Source organism: Bos indicus, chromosome 15 (assembly GCF_029378745.1).
Source record: "Bos indicus isolate NIAB-ARS_2022 breed Sahiwal x Tharparkar chromosome 15, NIAB-ARS_B.indTharparkar_mat_pri_1.0, whole genome shotgun sequence".
NCBI classification, from domain to species: Eukaryota; Metazoa; Chordata; class Mammalia; order Artiodactyla; family Bovidae; genus Bos; species Bos indicus.
Window position 1 is genome coordinate 80,544,019 of NC_091774.1, and position 17,551 is coordinate 80,561,569.

At 40.1% G+C, this 17,551-nt stretch overlaps 1 protein-coding gene across 1 annotated transcript; it reads right to left on the reverse strand.

Annotated features, from left to right (window-relative positions):
* Positions 1–3,843: 3,843 nt before the first annotated feature.
* On the reverse strand, positions 3,844–4,779 carry LOC109569123 (olfactory receptor 9G19-like). Its single transcript, XM_019974433.2, has one exon. It carries the CDS (start codon positions 4,777–4,779, stop codon positions 3,844–3,846), a length of 936 nt encoding a protein of 311 aa, XP_019829992.2.
* Positions 4,780–17,551: the final 12,772 nt, after the last annotated feature.

Genomic DNA, 17,551 nt, shown 5'->3' on the forward strand with positions numbered 1-17,551 from the left:
GACACTTTCTGGCATTTCTGCCCATGCTCATCAATCTATTTTAAATTTTATATTCCTTTCCCATCAACAATCCCCATCCTTCTTATTCTGCTCAGATCCTGCCCTTTTTCCCCAGACATAAGCTTCTGATGCTGGGAAAGACTGAAAGCAAAAGGAGAAGGGGACGGCAGAGGTTGAAATGGCTAGATAGCATCATTGGCTCAATGGACATGGATTTGAGCAAACTCTGGTAGACAGGGGAGGACCTGGGAGTCTGGAGTGCTGCAGTCCATGGGGTGACTTACAGAGTCAGTCAGTGACTGGACAACTGCAATCCTCTCCTTTTGCTTAAGTTTATTGTCCCTCTTTCTTCACCAGAATGTAACAACACAGGTCAGAAGGACTTTTCTGTTTTGTTTACTGCTGAATTCCAAAGTATAGAACAGTTCTTAGCATGTAATTGGCACTTGATTAATATTTCTGAAATTAATTAATGAGTAAGTACCTTTATAATTTAAATGTGTCTCCTTTCTAACCTTGCTCAAACTCCCCAGGACACATCTTCCCTCAAGTGGTCAGTGTATTATGTCACATGAAAAGGAAGAGTAAATAAAGAGAAGATTCATAACCAACAAGATGGACTAAAATAATTTCTGAATTTGAGATAATTTGCAATTAAAAAATGAATAAAATAAGCAACAAAGAAAACGTCAGAGCCAGTCCTGTTGAGCCTCCCATATAAAAGGACTTCATATGTTGTGTGATCCCTGAAGCACCTCTGTCCCTTTCCCCCTTCACTGGAGCACTTAAAATTCGAGGGAAGAATGCATCCTTCTAGCACCAGAAAATGAGGACCAAGAAGGAAAATATCACACACTAGCTGTTTGAACAGCACAGCATTCTCAGAACCACTAAAGTCAAAAAAGCATGTCTTTTTTTGCCTCTTATTTTCTCTACTGTGTACATGAATATATGATGACCCAGCATAGCTACCAGACTTAATTAGAACTCTAAATGAGGGTTACATATAACATGAACGAAATTCAAGTTAGAAGACTCTGTGTGTGTGTGTGTGTGTGTGTGTGTGTTTGCATAAGAATGACCCTTTGAGAGCCAGGCCAGACTCTGTCTGAGGTCACAGAAAGCCAGAGCACTTAGCTGCCCCTGACCCTGGTTGCTTACCCTTGATCAGGAAGGACACTCCTGGAAGCGACACCCTCTTCCCTGTCCTCTGATGCTTTGGGGAGCTGTGTTAGATCTAATATAACTGTTTCCTCAATGGCCCATTGGGACCTCTTCCGCAGAGCATCCCAGAAATATGTGCCTCCCTCTCCAAAAACCCAATTGGAGCTCATTTGGAGCATGGGGATAATATATTAATTAGGATATGGTAAAATGAGGAGCATTTCATTAAAAGCCCACTCTCAAAATGAGTATGTCAAATGTAATCATACCTGTGTGTGATTGTGTGTGTGGGCTTCCCAGGTGGCGCTAGGGTAAAGAACCTGCCTGCCAATGCGGGAGACTTGGAGGCACAGTTTCAGCCCCTGGGTTGGGAATATTACCTGGAGAGGGGCATGGCAACCCACAGTATTCTTGCCTGGAGCATCACATGGACAGAGGAGCCTGGCAGGCTATGGTCCATAGGGTTGCAGAGTTGGACACGACTGAATTGACTAGGCACACACAGCATTTGCGTGATAAAAACAAACAAACAAAATTCTCCAAATTGTACTAATTGGACTTTTCTAGATATTATCATGTGATTCATAGTGTTTTTCCCTCTCCTATGTTTCATTATCTGTCCAGGCTACACTTCCTTGTCTCATTCATCAGGAAACACTACCCATTCTTGGGGCCATGACTTGAATCACAACCCTCTAAAATTCATATATTGAAGATGTAATCTCCAGTACATTCAAATGTGACTGAATTTGGAGATAGAGCCTTTATAAAGGAAATTCAGTTAAAATGAGATGGTTAGAATGAACCTTAATGCAATCTGACTTGTATCTTTATAAAAACAAACAAAAATGGATACAGGAAAAGAGATACCAGGGATGCTTTTGCGCGTGCATGTGCGTGTGCGCGCGCACACACGCACACACACACACACACACACAGATCCAAGCCAGGAGAAAGTAAGAAAGTGACCAAGTGCCAGCAAAGGAAAAAGACTTCAGAACAAACCAACCATGCTGGCTCATTGATCTTGGCCTTTCAGCCTCCAGAGTTGTGAGAAATATATTTCAATTGTTTATGACAGTCAGTCTCTGGTATTTTGATATGGCAGCCCTGACAAACTCTAAATCCTCTCTTGGATGTAAAGCTTTTGAAATCTTTTTACCTCTCTAATTATCTATCTTTATCTTCTTCTCCATTTCTGTTTCATAGAGCAGCTCTTCTTTTGCCCTTCATTCTTTTATTTCTTTGGGAAAATATTATTTTATTGGAAGCTTGCTGTGACTCTAAATATAGTCGTTCTTTCCTATATATGCTGTCAAGGAAATCTTTGTTTCACAGTAAGCAAAAATATGAAAATCAGAAAAGAAAAATAAATTTATTTTGAATGGCATTTTACAGTAGATATTGTACTTATGAACTTTCAACTAGCACTAACTCATAACATGAATAAGTACCTCTGGAATCAAAAAATCTGTGTTTGCGTTCTTTTATCTTACCTATGATTTATCTGACTGGAACCAAGAGATTTCATCTGTCTAGTCATGACAGTGATTGCATAACCAATACTATTATTCTATATTAGATTATAATATTATACTTACAATTAATTAATAAGCTGTCAATTGTAATAAAAAAAAAAAAAAAAACCCTCGCAGAATTCCAGTAATACTATACACTCTGTTAGGAGCTAGCATGCCTGGTAGTATTTCCAATTGCCACAGACTGATTTATTTTTTAAAATATTCAAGAACATCAGTGCTGATTTAAAAAGACAAATACAGGCTGGTATTTCTACATTATTCAGTGATTTTATCTTTTGCTTAATTTATTTATTTCTGAGATTTACAGACTGTTATCGATAAAATAGAAACTAATCTGCAAAACACAAAACAAGCAAAAAAAAACACACTTTGTTTACCAAGTTCAGTTCAGTTCAGTCGCTCAGTTGTGTCCGACTCTTTGCGACCCCATGAACTGCAGCACACCAGGCCTCCCTGTCCATCACCAGCTCCCAGAGTTCACTCAAACTCATGTCCATCGAGTCGGTGATGCCATCCAGCCATGTTACCCTCTGTCATCCCCTTCTCCTCCTGCCCCCAATCCCTCCCAGCATCAGAGTCTTTTCCAGTGAGTCAACTCTTCCCATCAGGTGGCCAAAGTATTGGAGTTTCAGCTTCAGCATCAGTCCTTCCAATGAACACCCAGGACTGATCTTTAGGATGGACTGGTTGGATCTCCTTGCAGTCCAAGGGACTCTCAAGTATCTTCTCCCATGGCAAACCACTTCGGTATTCTTGCCTTGAGAACCCCATGAACAGTATGAAAAGGCAAAATGATAGGATATTGAAAGAGGAACTCCCCAGGTTGGTAGGTTTCCAATATGCTACTGGAGATCAGTGGAGAAATAACTCCAGAAAGGATGAAGGGATGGAGCCAAAGCAAAAACAATACCCAGTTGTGGATGTGACTGGTGATAGAAGCAAGGTCTGATGCTGTAAAGAGCAATATTGCATAGGAACCTGGAATGTTAGGTCCATGAATCAAGGCAAATTGGAAGTGGTAAAACAGGAGATGGCAAGAGTGAACGTCGACATTCTAGGAATCAGCAGACTAAAATGGACTGGAATGGGTGAATTTAACTCAGATGACCATTATACCTCCTGTTTACCAAAGCCTTTACTAAAGAAACTTTGCTCTATCTAACATTTTCCTCAAGGCATCTTTAACATCTTTATTTCTTAAGCTATAGATCAAGGGATTCAACAAGGGAATCACCACTGTGTAGAACACAGACACCACTTTATCCCTCTCCAGGGCATAGCTCGTACTTGGCCGGGAGTAAATGAAGAGAATTGACCCATAGTACAAGGTGACAGCTGTCAGGTGAGAGCCACAGGTGGAGAAGGCCTTCAAGCGGCCTTGGGTGGAGCGGATCTTCAAGAGGGCAGCAATGATAAAGAAATAGGAGGCAAGGATAAGCACAGCAGGAGTGATGATGTTGGAGGCAAGTATGAAATACAGCACAGCCTGGTAGCTTTCCTTCATATCACAGGCCAACTTGACAAGGGGGGGCAGATCACAGAAGAAATCATCAATGACATTGTTCCCACAGAAGCTCAAGGTAAATGTCTCACTGGTGATGATGGTTGAGTTCACAAAGCCACTAAAGTAGGAAGCTGCAGCAAGACTGACACATAAATTTGGGGACATGGCCTGGGAGTAAAGCAGTGGGTTAGAGATGGCCACATAACGGTCATAAGCCATGGCAGCCAACAGGTAACACTCGCTGTAGGCCAGTCCAGCGGAGAAGAAGAACTGAGCTAGGCAGCCAGCAAAAGAGATGCGCTTGTCGTCAGAGATGCAGGTCATCAGGATTTGGGGGGCATAGACGGAAGCATACCAGAGATCCAGGTACGAAAGATTCCCAATGAAGAAATACATGGGTGTGTGGAGCCAAGAATCAGCACAGATCAGAGAAATCAGGGTGATGTTCCCTAAAAGACTGCTGATATATATGATGAGGAAGATATAAAAGAGAACTCTCTGTAAACACGGGTCTGTCGTAAATCCTAAAAGTATGAACTCCTTCACTGTGGTATAATTTTTTTCATCCATTGAATCTGAGTTGGTTTTTTTTTTTCATTCCTTTCTGTAAAAAAATGATCAATATGTCATGATTTAAGGTATTGATGTTATCAGCTTCCCCGTTATATGTAATTTTAGATTGTTTAAATACTCAACTGATGCATATACCATGTTCATTTTTAAAAAATTGTTTATGCTGAACTGGAAATTATTCCTGTTAGAAAACTGTGAAATCTTTCTATGCTGCCTTGAAAGGCCAGATTATGAACATAATATAGTTTGTCACCATATGCTTTTTTCTAATCATTCTCCTTTTGAGAGATGGTAATTTGTTCATCTTCTTTTCTGTTTGCAGCTAGAGTGATTGGGGAGCACGTGGAAGACATAAAAAAGGGAGTTTGCATTTAAGCTCTTAAATCTTTGTTTTTTCTAATGAATTACCAGAAGAAGCATACTTTTATTAGTCTCGCCACACTTTGGAATAACCTTGAAAGTGCATTTATGCTAGTTTCTTTGAAGGCAATACTTATATTTTATTTAACTTTTTATCCACAAAACCAATAAAACAGCTAAAAATAAAGTTTAAAAAATGAATAATAAAATGTATAACTTGAATAATACAATAGGTTTACTTAGATAATAGGAATTTGAAACCGTATCTATGTATGTATGACATCAAATGCATGCTGAAAGGAAGTTAAAATATTAATCAATGGATAATTGTGTTCAAAATGTGGTTTCATTTCCTACAGAAATAAGAATTAAAAACAGAAAACTAAACTTATCAAACTGAATGATTTGGGGGAATGTGGTGGGCAGAATAGGGCCCATTAAGATGTTCAAGTTCTTTTTCTTAAAGTTGAAGTTTAGTTGATTTGCATTATTACATTAATTTCAAGTGTACAGCATAATGATTCAGCATTTTTACAGATTATACTCTATTAAAGTTATTACAAGATACTTGCTATGATTCTCTGTGCTATACGTTGTATCTTTGTTGCTTATCTATTTTATATATAGTAATTTGTATCTCTTAATTCCATATCCCTAATTTGTCCCTTTACCTTCGTTTCCCCATTGGTAGCCACTAGTTTGTTTCTTGTAGCTGTAAGTCTATTTCTGTTTTGCATATATATTCATTTGCATTACTTCTCAAACTCTACATATGTGATGCCATACAGTATTTATCTTCATCTTACTTCACTTAGTATTTTCTAGATTAATCTACATTGTTGTAAATGGCATACTTTCATTAATTTTTGTAGCTAGAAATATTCTGCTATGTACATACATATATTACATCTCTACCCATTCATCTGTTGATGGGCACTTGCATTGCTTCCATATCTTGTCTTTTGTAGATAGTGCTGCTGGGAGCATTGGGATGCACGTATCTTTTCAAGTTAGTGTTTTACTAATTGCCAGTACATGGGGATGTACTTTATGGGGGAAGGATCATTAAGTTAAAAATCAAGAATTTTGAAATAAGAAGGTTATCAGGGTGGGCCCTAAATCCAATGACAAATATCCTTATAGAAAGGAGGTAGAGGGAGGTTTGACTACAGACTCAGCGAAGGAAGAGTGTGACCAGAGAAGCAGAGTTCAGAGTGATATGACCACAGGGAATGCCAGCAACCTCAGAAAGCCTAAGAGACAAGAAAGAGAAGCTCCACTAGAGCCTCTGGGTGGATCATCACCCTGACTTTAAACCCATCGCCATTGAGTTCTGAGCTCCAGAACTATGAGAGAATAAATTTTTGCTGCTTTAGGCACCAAGTTTATGATCATTTAATACATGAAGTTATGGAATTCAACCTCTAATAGTCTTCTTTCCTTCGAAAGTAGAAGCATTTCTGCTGCCAGCAATGGGGGAAGAACCATCTCGGCTTGTCTATGGTACAACTTGCAAAAAACATAACACCACATAGCACAATCAAAAAAGGGCTAAATCAGGATTTTCAGGGTTCTGAACAGGCATGGATATATTTCTGCTATTAGAGCCAAGGCTTTCAAAACCTCTTATACTCAAGAAAAAATAAAATATATATATTTTTAGGTGATGAGTGCGTGTGTGTGTGTGCATGAGTGTGCATACTCAGTTGCATTTGACTCTTTGTGACCCCATGTACTGTGTAGTCTGCCAGGCTCCTCTTCCATGGAATCTCCCAGGCAAGAATATTGGAATGGGTTGCCATTTCCTTCTCTAGGAGATCTTCCTGACCCAGGGATGGAACCTGCATATCTTACATCTCCTGCATTGGCAGGCAGATTCGTTACCACTGCACCACCTGGGAAACTTTAGGTGATGGACTTAAGCTAAAAAATATAAATAATTGCTCTCTTGGAACTGTATCTTTTTGATGAATGGAATCATAATTTTAATTAAAAATGTTAATGCTACATTTATTATCAAAGTAGAATTTATTCAGAATAAGCAAACGAGGATTGGAGTAAGTAATATTTCAGTTCTTTTAGAATTTCAGGAGTGCCAGGAGCCACGATCCTTTTTAACAAAGCATCTTCCTGGAAGTTGCTTAAGATCAAGAATCAATAAATCTGGATTCTGATCTGAGTTGGTTGTTGCCATTTGAAGTAAAATGATAACCTCTAAAGCTTTATTTTCTCACCTACCTTCTCAATTCAGTGAGACTTTAGTGAAAGTGTTAGTCACTCAATCATGTCCAACTCTTTGCGACCCCACAGACTATAGCCTGCCAGGCTCCTCTGTCCATGGAATTCTCCAGGCAAGAATACTGGTGCAAGTTGTCATGCCCCCCTCCAGGGGATCTTCCCAACCCAGGAATCAAACCTGCATCTCCTGCACTGCAGGCCAATTCTTTACCACTGTGCTACCAGGGAAGCCCTCATAATATATTACACAATAGTCTTATATATAAAAACACAAGAGAGAGATTTTTGAGGTACCCTTACTTGCCATTAATTCTTAGACTTAAAGCTGGCTGCATGCCTTGTTAGAAGGGACACTCAGAAACTTTCTTCCCACAGAATATCTCTCCTCATCTCTAAAACACCTCTCATTATCAGGAGACCCATTTAAGAGGTAGATGGTTCTGGGAGTGGCTATCCAAAAGAATCTGAGGTCTTTGTGATCTCCCAGCCCTCGCCAGGGTTAATGTGTTTGCAATCTGTGTCATTAGTTTGATAATTTAATCAGGTACTTCTTGAGTTGTAGTCATAATAGCACAATACGATCCCAAAGAAATGCCTAAATATATTAATCTATATCTGTATTTTATATGTTAATCTTAGATGTTAAAAAAGTGAAATATATATAGAACTATAAGTATAGATGGATATATTATATATGAAAATAGATATAAATATAGACAAAGATATATGTATACATAGAGCTAGATTGATAGACATATAAAATTTTTCTCTTTCTCTTAAAGAGCTTCTATCCAATGAACTTCACAACACACAAAAAGAAACATTTCAAAGTCATGAAAATATTGACCAATATTAGTATTTCTATACTCTTACCAACATTAAGGATGGATCAGCTTACTACAAGATAAAGGGAGACATTGGGCCACACAGAGCTGCATGCAACTACTCAGGGTTTATGAGAATGAAAACATCCACAAAGTATACATCTAATTATCTGTTTCACTGAAAAGGAGAACAAGAATGAAAGATAAGACATTTGAAGGCATTTCAGTCTGCCTGCAGTGTGGGAGGCCAGGGTTTGATCCCTGGGTCGGGAAGATGCCCTGGGGAAGGAAATGGCAACCCACTCCAGTATTCTTGCCTGGAAAAGCCCATGGATGAAGGAGGCTGGCAGGCTACAGTCCATGAGATTGCAAAGAGTCGGACACAACTGAGTGACTTCACTTCTTTCTTTCAGCTTTCTTCATCAATTGTAACTATAGGAAAGAAAACCTTACTGTATTTCTTGAAATGGAATTATATTATGATTTGATTCTATTGTAAAGTGTTTTGGTTTTGCCCATATGGTGATTTACTGACCTTTTTTGCCTGGTCAATTCAACAAGGTAGTTGCTTTGTGAATTATAAATAGTTTTCTCACTTTAATTTCAACTAAAGCCCAATTTTTTTCAGACTACCTTAGAATAAAAAGTGCCTTCTATTCACTCCACAGGAATCCTGTTTCCAAAGATAACAATCCTGGGAGAAAATATAAGCCCGAGAATCCCTTCGGGATTTGCTGCTAAAAGCAAAGAACATGCCACGTGCTGTCCTGGTGCCAAGTGACCAATTTTAATGCCGGTTATCTCTCTGGGATGAAGTAGGAAGAGAACTCTCATAATCAATATAATTGGCCCCGTTAATCTGTAAAACTCTTCAGCTTTGTGACTTTTGTGCATCCATTTGTGATAAAAGAGTTTGGAAGAAAGGAGTAGCCCAAAGCACACAACCAATGCTTGAGAATTATTTGTAGCCCATGGCTCAGCCGGTTAACAAACTGCCTGCAACGCAGGAGACCCGGGTTCGGTTCCTGGGTTGGGAAGATCCGCTGGAGAAGGGCATGGCAACCCCCTCCAGTATTCTTGCTTGGAGAATCCCATGGACAGAGGAGCCTGGCGGGCTACAGTCCATGGGGTCACAAGAGTCGGACATGACTTAGAGACTCAACCACAACCACAACCACAATGACAGAGGGTGTGATGGTTGCATGGCATCACCAACTCAATGGACACAAGTCTGAGCAAACTCCAGAAGATAGAGAAAGAAAGGGAAGCCTGGCTGCTGCAGTCCAGGGGTTGCAAAGAGTTACACACAAATTAGCTACTGAAGAACAATTACAATAATGAAATAGAAATCATACAACTTCTTTCCTTGCTTGCAAGTACAAGAGATAATATCCAAGCAGAACTCAGAGGGAGAGTACAAGGACTACTCTGGGACACACTTGAAGAGCGGTGGGATTATGCAAATTTTCATGCAAGACCTGGGAAGTTTGCCTGGAAGTTATACTAAGGGAGCTGAACACATGGTGAAGGAGGCTAGCAAGCTAGAAGAGGGTAAAAGCCTTGTTCCTTTCTGTTTTCACTCCCTGTCCCTGTCAGTGTCACCTTAGAAACGCTTCTTCATTTAATTAGCAATTGTATTCCAGTAGTTTTGCATTTGGTTACAGCTTGCAACTTTTCCTACCTTGGTTGCTGCTGCTGCTGCTGCTGCTGCTGCTAAGTTGCTTCAGTCGTGTCCGACTCTGTGCAACCCCATAGACGGCAGCCCACCAGGCTCCCCCGTCCCTGGGATTCTCCAGGCAAGAACACTGGAGTGGGTTGCCATTTCCTTCTCCAATGCGTGAAAGTGAAAAGTGAAAGGGAAGTCGCTCAGTCGTGTCCGACTCTTAGCGACCCCATGGACTGCAGCCCACCAGGCTCCTCCGTCCATGGGATGTGCCAGGCAAGAGTACCTTGGTTGAAACAGCCGTAATTCAGCACCTCAGAGACACAAAGCCTCAAATATGTGGATTCATGTCAATCCACTACAATTTGTAAAGTAATTAGCCTCCAATTAAAATAAATAAATTTTAAATAAAAGACCACATGGCAAAACCAATACAATATTGTAAAGTTAAAAAATAAAATATAATTAAATTTTTAAAAAAAAGACCACATGGGTCTCAAAATGTGCATGCCAATGTAAGGGACACAAGTTCGATCCCTGAGTTGGGAATATCCCTGGAGAAGGGAATGGCAACCCATTCCAATATTCTTGCATGGAGAATCCCTGGACAGGGGAGCCTGGCAGGCTACAGAACATGGAGACTGTTAGTCTTTGTCTAACAAAGAGTTAGACATGACAGAGCATACACATGCACAGTGTCTGTAGACATTCCAAATTAAAAAAAAAAAATCTTGCTGGAGATTGCTTTCATAATTTCATAACAGCTTATAATAATATATTAAAAATTTATAAATGGAACTGTTTTTACTTCTACTTCCCCAACTGGAGGGGAGGGGCTGTCGTTTGCCAGCTTATACAATATCCTATATCGAAATCCAAGTAGACTATTTACACAAAAACAGCAGGTTTTGTCTGATTTTTCCCCAGAATTTTCTCTTATATCTATTTTTTCTTTCAGTTTTCAGTTTCTACACCTCTTGTTAAACCTACTGCAACACATTATCTCAAAAATACCTTCCCCATCTGGCTGCCTCCTGCTTCAGGCTTAGACTACTGTGCTGGCACTAAAATTCTGGCTCCTGGTTGCTTCTGCTTTGAATCCTTCCTCTTCACAGCTGCTCTAATAATTCTCTAGAATCTTGTGTCATATTTTTACTCCAGTGCTTTAAAACATATCACATTGTTTCCTCATTTCCTCCAGAATTGAAACAGGTATGGCTATGGGTAAGCTTAGGCTGTGTGCCTATTTTAATTCTTGCTATTTCACGAAGTATAAGGATAACACAAACGTAGGCACATAAATGCAAATTTACACAAAGAACTAGAGAGTGTCCTTGGACAACACTCAGTCTTGGAGGGAAAAGAGATTAATCATGAAAATCTGATCCCAGAGAATGGGAGCAGACAGAGGTGATTTGTAGAACATTGTAGATAAAGTCTATTATTATTCAGCCATAAGAAAGAGGGAAACCTTGCTATCTGGATGAACCTGGAGGGCATATTGCAAAATGAAAGATCCAGATGCAGAAAAAAATACTGCAGAATATCACTTATATGTTAAATCAAAACAGTAGAATTCAAGAGTGGTTGTCATGGACTGGGCATTGCTGCAAATGGGAGGACTTTGGTCCAAGAGTACAGCTTTTCAGTTTAAAGATCCAGAAGCTTTGAGGATCCAATATACAACATGATGACTGTGATAAATAATAATGCAAGTACACACGTGGCCCAGTGTTCATTGCAGCACTATTTGCGATAGCCAGGACATGGAAGCAACCTAGATGCCCATCAACAGATGAATGGATAAAGAGGCTGTGGTACATATACACAATGGAATAGTATTCAGTCACTAAAAGGAACACATTTGAGTCAGTTCTAAGGAGCTGAATGAACCTAAACCTTCTAAACAGAGTGAAGTAAGTCAGAAAGGGGAAAACAAGCATTGTATATTAATGCATATGTATGGGCTCCAGAAAACTGGTACTGATGAACCTCTGTGCTCAGACGCTCAGCCATGTCCAGCTTTTTGTGACTCCGTGGACTGGAGCCCGCCAGGCTCCTCTGCATCTCTGCAGGCAGCAGCAGAGACACACGCATAGAGAACAGACCTGTGGACACAGTGGGGGCAGGAGGGGGTGGGGTGAACTGAGAGGGGAGCACCGAAGCATATACATTACCATATGTATTACCATATGCATTACTATAGGCAAAATAGACAGCCAGTGGGAATCTGCTGTATGACATTGGCAGCTCAACCCAGTGCTCTGTGACAAGCTAAAGGGGTATGGGGCTCTGTGACAACCTACAGGGACAGGGTGGAGTGGGGTGAGGAGACGTGATGGGGTGGGGAGGTGGAATGGTGTGGGGAAGGGAGAGGGAGGTGCGAGAGTAGGGGGATGGAGGCATATCTGTGGCTGCTTCATGTCCATTTATGGCAGAAACAAACAACACTGTAAAGCAATCATCCTCCAATTAAAACTAATTTTTAAAAAGTACTGTAGAAAACAAGTATATAATATACTTGAAATTTGCTAAGAGAATAAATCTTTAGTGCTTTTATCACTCACAAAAAATAGTAACTATATGAAGTAATGAATGTGTTAATTAGCTTAATTGTGATAATCATTTCCCAACGTATATGTATATCAAAGCATCATGTCGTACATCTTAAATATATAAAACTTTTTGTCAATTTTTTAAAAATGCTTTTTGATGATGTACTCAAGTATTCTCATCTGAGACCTGGAAGGAAAAAGGAAGAAATAGTACTTGGTCAGGCAAAGTGGTCTTAGAGTCTCTACAAAACCTATGAGTCACTCCTATGCCAGGACCCAGCGTGAGGAACTCCGCCCGTGGCAAAGGTCATGAGGAAGGAGGCTCGGCATACGCAAAGGCGGGATCAAGCCTCAGGAGTCCCCCTGGATATTCTCGAGCATCTACCCCCAAAACCAGAGTCTGCCTACTTTACTGCTTTGTGCTCTCACCTCTGACTTTACGGGGGGCTGTCCCCCACCACCATCTTGCTCTCTCTGAAAAGGAGTTAACTTATAGCTCCAGTTAATAAAGTTCCTGGGCATAATAGGAGTGTTTAAATCCAAACCTCTCAGATAGCTCTCTAACTTGCCTGACAAGTTTACCTGGACTCCTACAGCTATGCATACGATTGTTTACAGTCTCCCAGCTTCGAGAGGCACGGGAAGCTTAAGATATTCAAATAGCTTAGAGCCTCTCGGAGAGTTAGAAGCTGTCAGAATAAAACTAGTAGAAGATTTCATTGATGAGCCAATGCTTGCTGCCAAGTTTCCACATCCCCTGTATTGTATCCTTGAATGTATATGAATTAATTTAGTTGGTATGTAGAAAAAATAAGTAGTGGCCTTGGTGTTAGCAACTTTAGATCCTTACAGTAATAAATTCTTTCCTTTGTTGTAAACCCGCTGCACATCTGCCCTATAGGAATGCAACTTTATCTAACACCTTCGGAGGATGGCACCAAACTTTAAAATAATTACTCTTAGAAAAAATAAGTCTTATGGTTGACAAACCTTTATCAGAGTCATAAAATGTTAACAGGCCTTCTGGCCAGAAGATGATGTAAATCACCTAAACCATTTGTATACGATAAATTTGCGGAAAAGAAACCCTGGTTTAGATAAGGATCAAAGACTACTGACTGCATGACTTCACACCCCCTGTTATCCTCTATGTGCAACTTAGGGTATAAAAGCCCCTGTTGAAAATAAAGCTACGGGCCTTGCTCACCAAAGCTTAGTCTCCCCATGTCATTCTTTCTTTCACCTTCTGGCTGAATTTCCATCTGGAGTGCAGAGGCCCGCCAAGCCTACTAATTTTGCCTGGGCTTCTAAGATCTGACCGGGGAGGCCTTAGTGTCTCCTGTCCCTCAGGAGAATGGGAAGATGCCTGTGGCCTGCGTAGGTGGCGCAAGCTTCTTGGCTTGAAGTTTTATTGGTTTTCCACGTAAACCAAGCTATTCAGCCTCTTTTCTCAAATGAATTTTCTTACTGAGCTATCCCTATTTAACCACACTTTATATTTCTAATTAATACTTAATTAAGCTATTGTTTCACTGACGCCGTCTCCCCTTTGAATTCCCTGGATCTGCCAGGGATGGACCCCGGCACTCCTATCCTGTGACTTGGAGGCTTTCACCACCTGCAGGTGAGATAGGAGAGCCCTCCTCTATCTAAACACCCGCTCAGTGCCATCCACACATGCCCGACCTTGAAACAAAAGATGGAGGGGAACTAAGGCAAAGGGGCAGAAAATGTCACTGTGTGTCTAGGATCCCTAAGGACCACTCTGAGAATGAGGCTTCCCTGGTAGCTCAGATGATAAGGAATCCCTGCCAATGCAGGAGATCCATGTTCTATCCATGGATTAGGAAGATCCCCTGGAGAAGGAAATGGCAACCAGCTCCAGTATTCTTTCCTGGAGAATTCCATGGATAGAGGAGCCTGGTGGGCTACAATCTATGGGATCACAGAGTCAGACACAACTAAGCAAGTCACACCAATATACTCAGAGAATGCAAGAGGTCAAAGCTGCTTAAGTGTAATTATGTCAGGTACAGGGGTCATTTTTTGGAAGGAGAGGAAAAAGGAACAGGTCATAATAACTGACTGTGTTTTTAAATTTATGAAATACTCTTGCAAAATAGAGGAAAGTGAAAGTGGCTCAGCCGTGTCGGACTCTTTGAGACCCCATAGACTAGTCCATGGAACTCTCTAGGCCAGAACACTGGAGTGGGTAGCCTTTCCCTTCTCCAGGGGACCCTCCCAATCCAGGGATTGAACCCAGGTCTCCCACATTGCAGGCAGATTCTTTACCAGCTGAGCCACAACAGAAGCCTGAGAATACTGGAGTGGGTAGCCTGTCCCTTCTCCAACGGGTCTTCCCAACCCAGAAATTGAACCAGGGCCTCCTGCATTGCATGTGGATTCTTTACCAACTGAGCTGCATAATAGAGGAGATCCCTGTACAAGGCTGGACAAATTAAGGCTGAGTCATTTGCACTTCTATAAACAGAACCTCAATCACAGAAAAATACTTATGTTTATGCTGCTGCTGCTCCTGCTAACTTGCTTCAGTTCTGTTTATGACCCTACTGTAAATCACAGTCCCTCTAAGTAACCTCGGGCCAGTCTTGGAACTTGACAAGATAATAGTTCATGCTTCCCTACATGACACAAAAAGGCTCATAAATTATGGCCTTCCTGCCCAGTCATGTCTTCTGCTAGTCATCACCACCATGCTTTCAATGGCGCAGACCCTTAGAAATCTGTCTTATTACCTGGAAAAGCCTCCACCGTGAGCACCTCTCCTTGGATTTGAGCATGTTGTTCCTTGAGCTTGCAATATTTTTGCAAGCTACTCCACCTTGCATGGTTCTAGTCACGCCACATAATTCAAGTCAAAAATTAGCCTAAACCATTTGGCATTCCCCCACCATCTTGCAAAAATAGTATGAATCACTCACTGTTCTTTGTAATGGTGATTCCCAACGAGGTGCACTTCCGTACAAGGTAATGACAAGGATTCATCTCCAATATATACAAAGAACTCATGCAACTCACTATCTAAAAACAAACAACCCATCAAAAAATTGGCCAAAGGTCTAAGAGACACAGATGTCCAAGAGACATAGGAAAAGATGCTCAGCATCACTGCAGTTCAGTTCAGTTCAGTTCAGTTGCTTAGTCATGTCTGACTCTTTGTGAACCCATGGACTACAGCACACCAGGCCTCCCTGTCTATCACCAACTCCCGGAGTTTCCTTAAACTCATGTCCATTGAGTCAGTGAGGCCATCCAACCATCTCATCTTCTGTCATCCCCTTCTCCTCTCACCTTCAATCTTTCCCAGTATCAGGGTCTTTTCAAATGAGTCAGTCCTTCACATCAGGTGGCCAAAGTACTGGAGTTTCAGCTTCAACATCAGTGCTTCCAATGAACACCCAGGACTGATCTCCTTCAGGATAGACTGGGTGGATCTCCTTGCAGTCCAAGGGACTCTCAAGAGTCTTGTCCAGTTCAAAAGCATCAATTCTTCTGCTCTCAGCTTTCTTTATAGTCCAACTCTCACATCCACACAGGAGAAAGGCAAATCAAAGCTACAATAAGGTAACAATCTACACTGATCAGAACAGCCATCATCAAAAAACCTACAAACAATAAATGCTGGAGAGGGTGTGGAGGGAAGGGAGTTCCCTTGCATTGTTGATGGGAATGTAAATTGATACAGCCACTTGGAGAACAGTACGGAGATTCCTTTTAAAAATTCTAAAAATAGAATCACCACTATTAAACATATAACTGAGAAAACCATGATTCAAAAAGACACATGTGCAAAGCACCATCAGCACCAAGAACTCAGGATTCCCTCCACATCTGTCCTCCACTCTCAAAACTTAATAAAAAGAATGGTTACTATGGCAAGTTTTGCTGAATTCCAGGCACAGGGTTGATAATTTTATGGATATCATCTCACTCAAACCTCAAACACCTGAAAGAGATAAAATCCTGCCTAGGGTAGTGGGAAACTTTCTTAAACCTCGGATAACTAAAATAAAAAGTGTATAAGATATACATTTCTCTAAGAAGTAAAATTGTTTTTAAAAACAGCAAATAGCAACTATATTTAAGCATTCTATGAATAATTTGCAAAATAAGTTAAAATACACAAAGTGTTTAGAACCTTGTTATATATATATAGATAGATAGATAGATATAGATAATATATAATTTTAGAATCAATATTAATATTGTTTGATTTATTTATTTTGAACACTGAGGTGCTTTCCATATCCTTTAGGGAAGATGGCATAAAATCTGAGAAATGGCAGTTTTTCTGGTAATGTGAAATTCCTATCTAATTCCATAAATTTTATCAAGTAGTGCTCTGACAAGAATATTAGAGATATATGAATGGTAAGACAAATAGGCATTGCTGATTTTAAAAATCAAAAGCAAACAAACATGTAGTCCCTGCCTTCAAGAAAGATAACATAATCAATCATGGAAATGTAATTGAAAGCAAATATTATAACACCAGGGTTCCCAAGTGGCTCAGTGGTAAAGAATCTGCCTGCCAATGCAGAAGACACGGGTTCAATCCCTTGGTCAGAAGATCCCCTGGAGGGGGAAATGGCAACTCACCCCAGAATTCTTGCCTGGACAATCCTATAGACAGAGGAGCCTGGCGGGCTCACTATGGGGTCACTAAAGAATCAGACACAGCTGAGTGACTAAACAACAACATTATAATACTCTGTCTTTTGCAGGAAAATATAAAAGGAAAAAAATCTGTTAAAAGGATTTATCTTTAGTGCTTTTCAATAAATTTCATCCTGAAATTGAACTTAAAAATAAATAGTCTATTTAAAAAGATGAAAGAAGGTGATTGTTATCTGAAAAGAAAGTTGAACCTGAGGCAGGTTAAATGTAAAGGGGTAGGTTGAGTGGAGTTTTCATTTTCTTTCTACATACTTTAGGGGTTTTGACTCTTTTTAATAACAGACATGAATTAATATAACATTCTAATAAAAACTTAAAAGAATCATTTATTTCTATTTATAAACATATTAAATACAATTAATGCCATTTATGAATGATATTTTTTTATTTTTCTATACAATTATTTTTGTCCATATGTGTACAGTCATAAA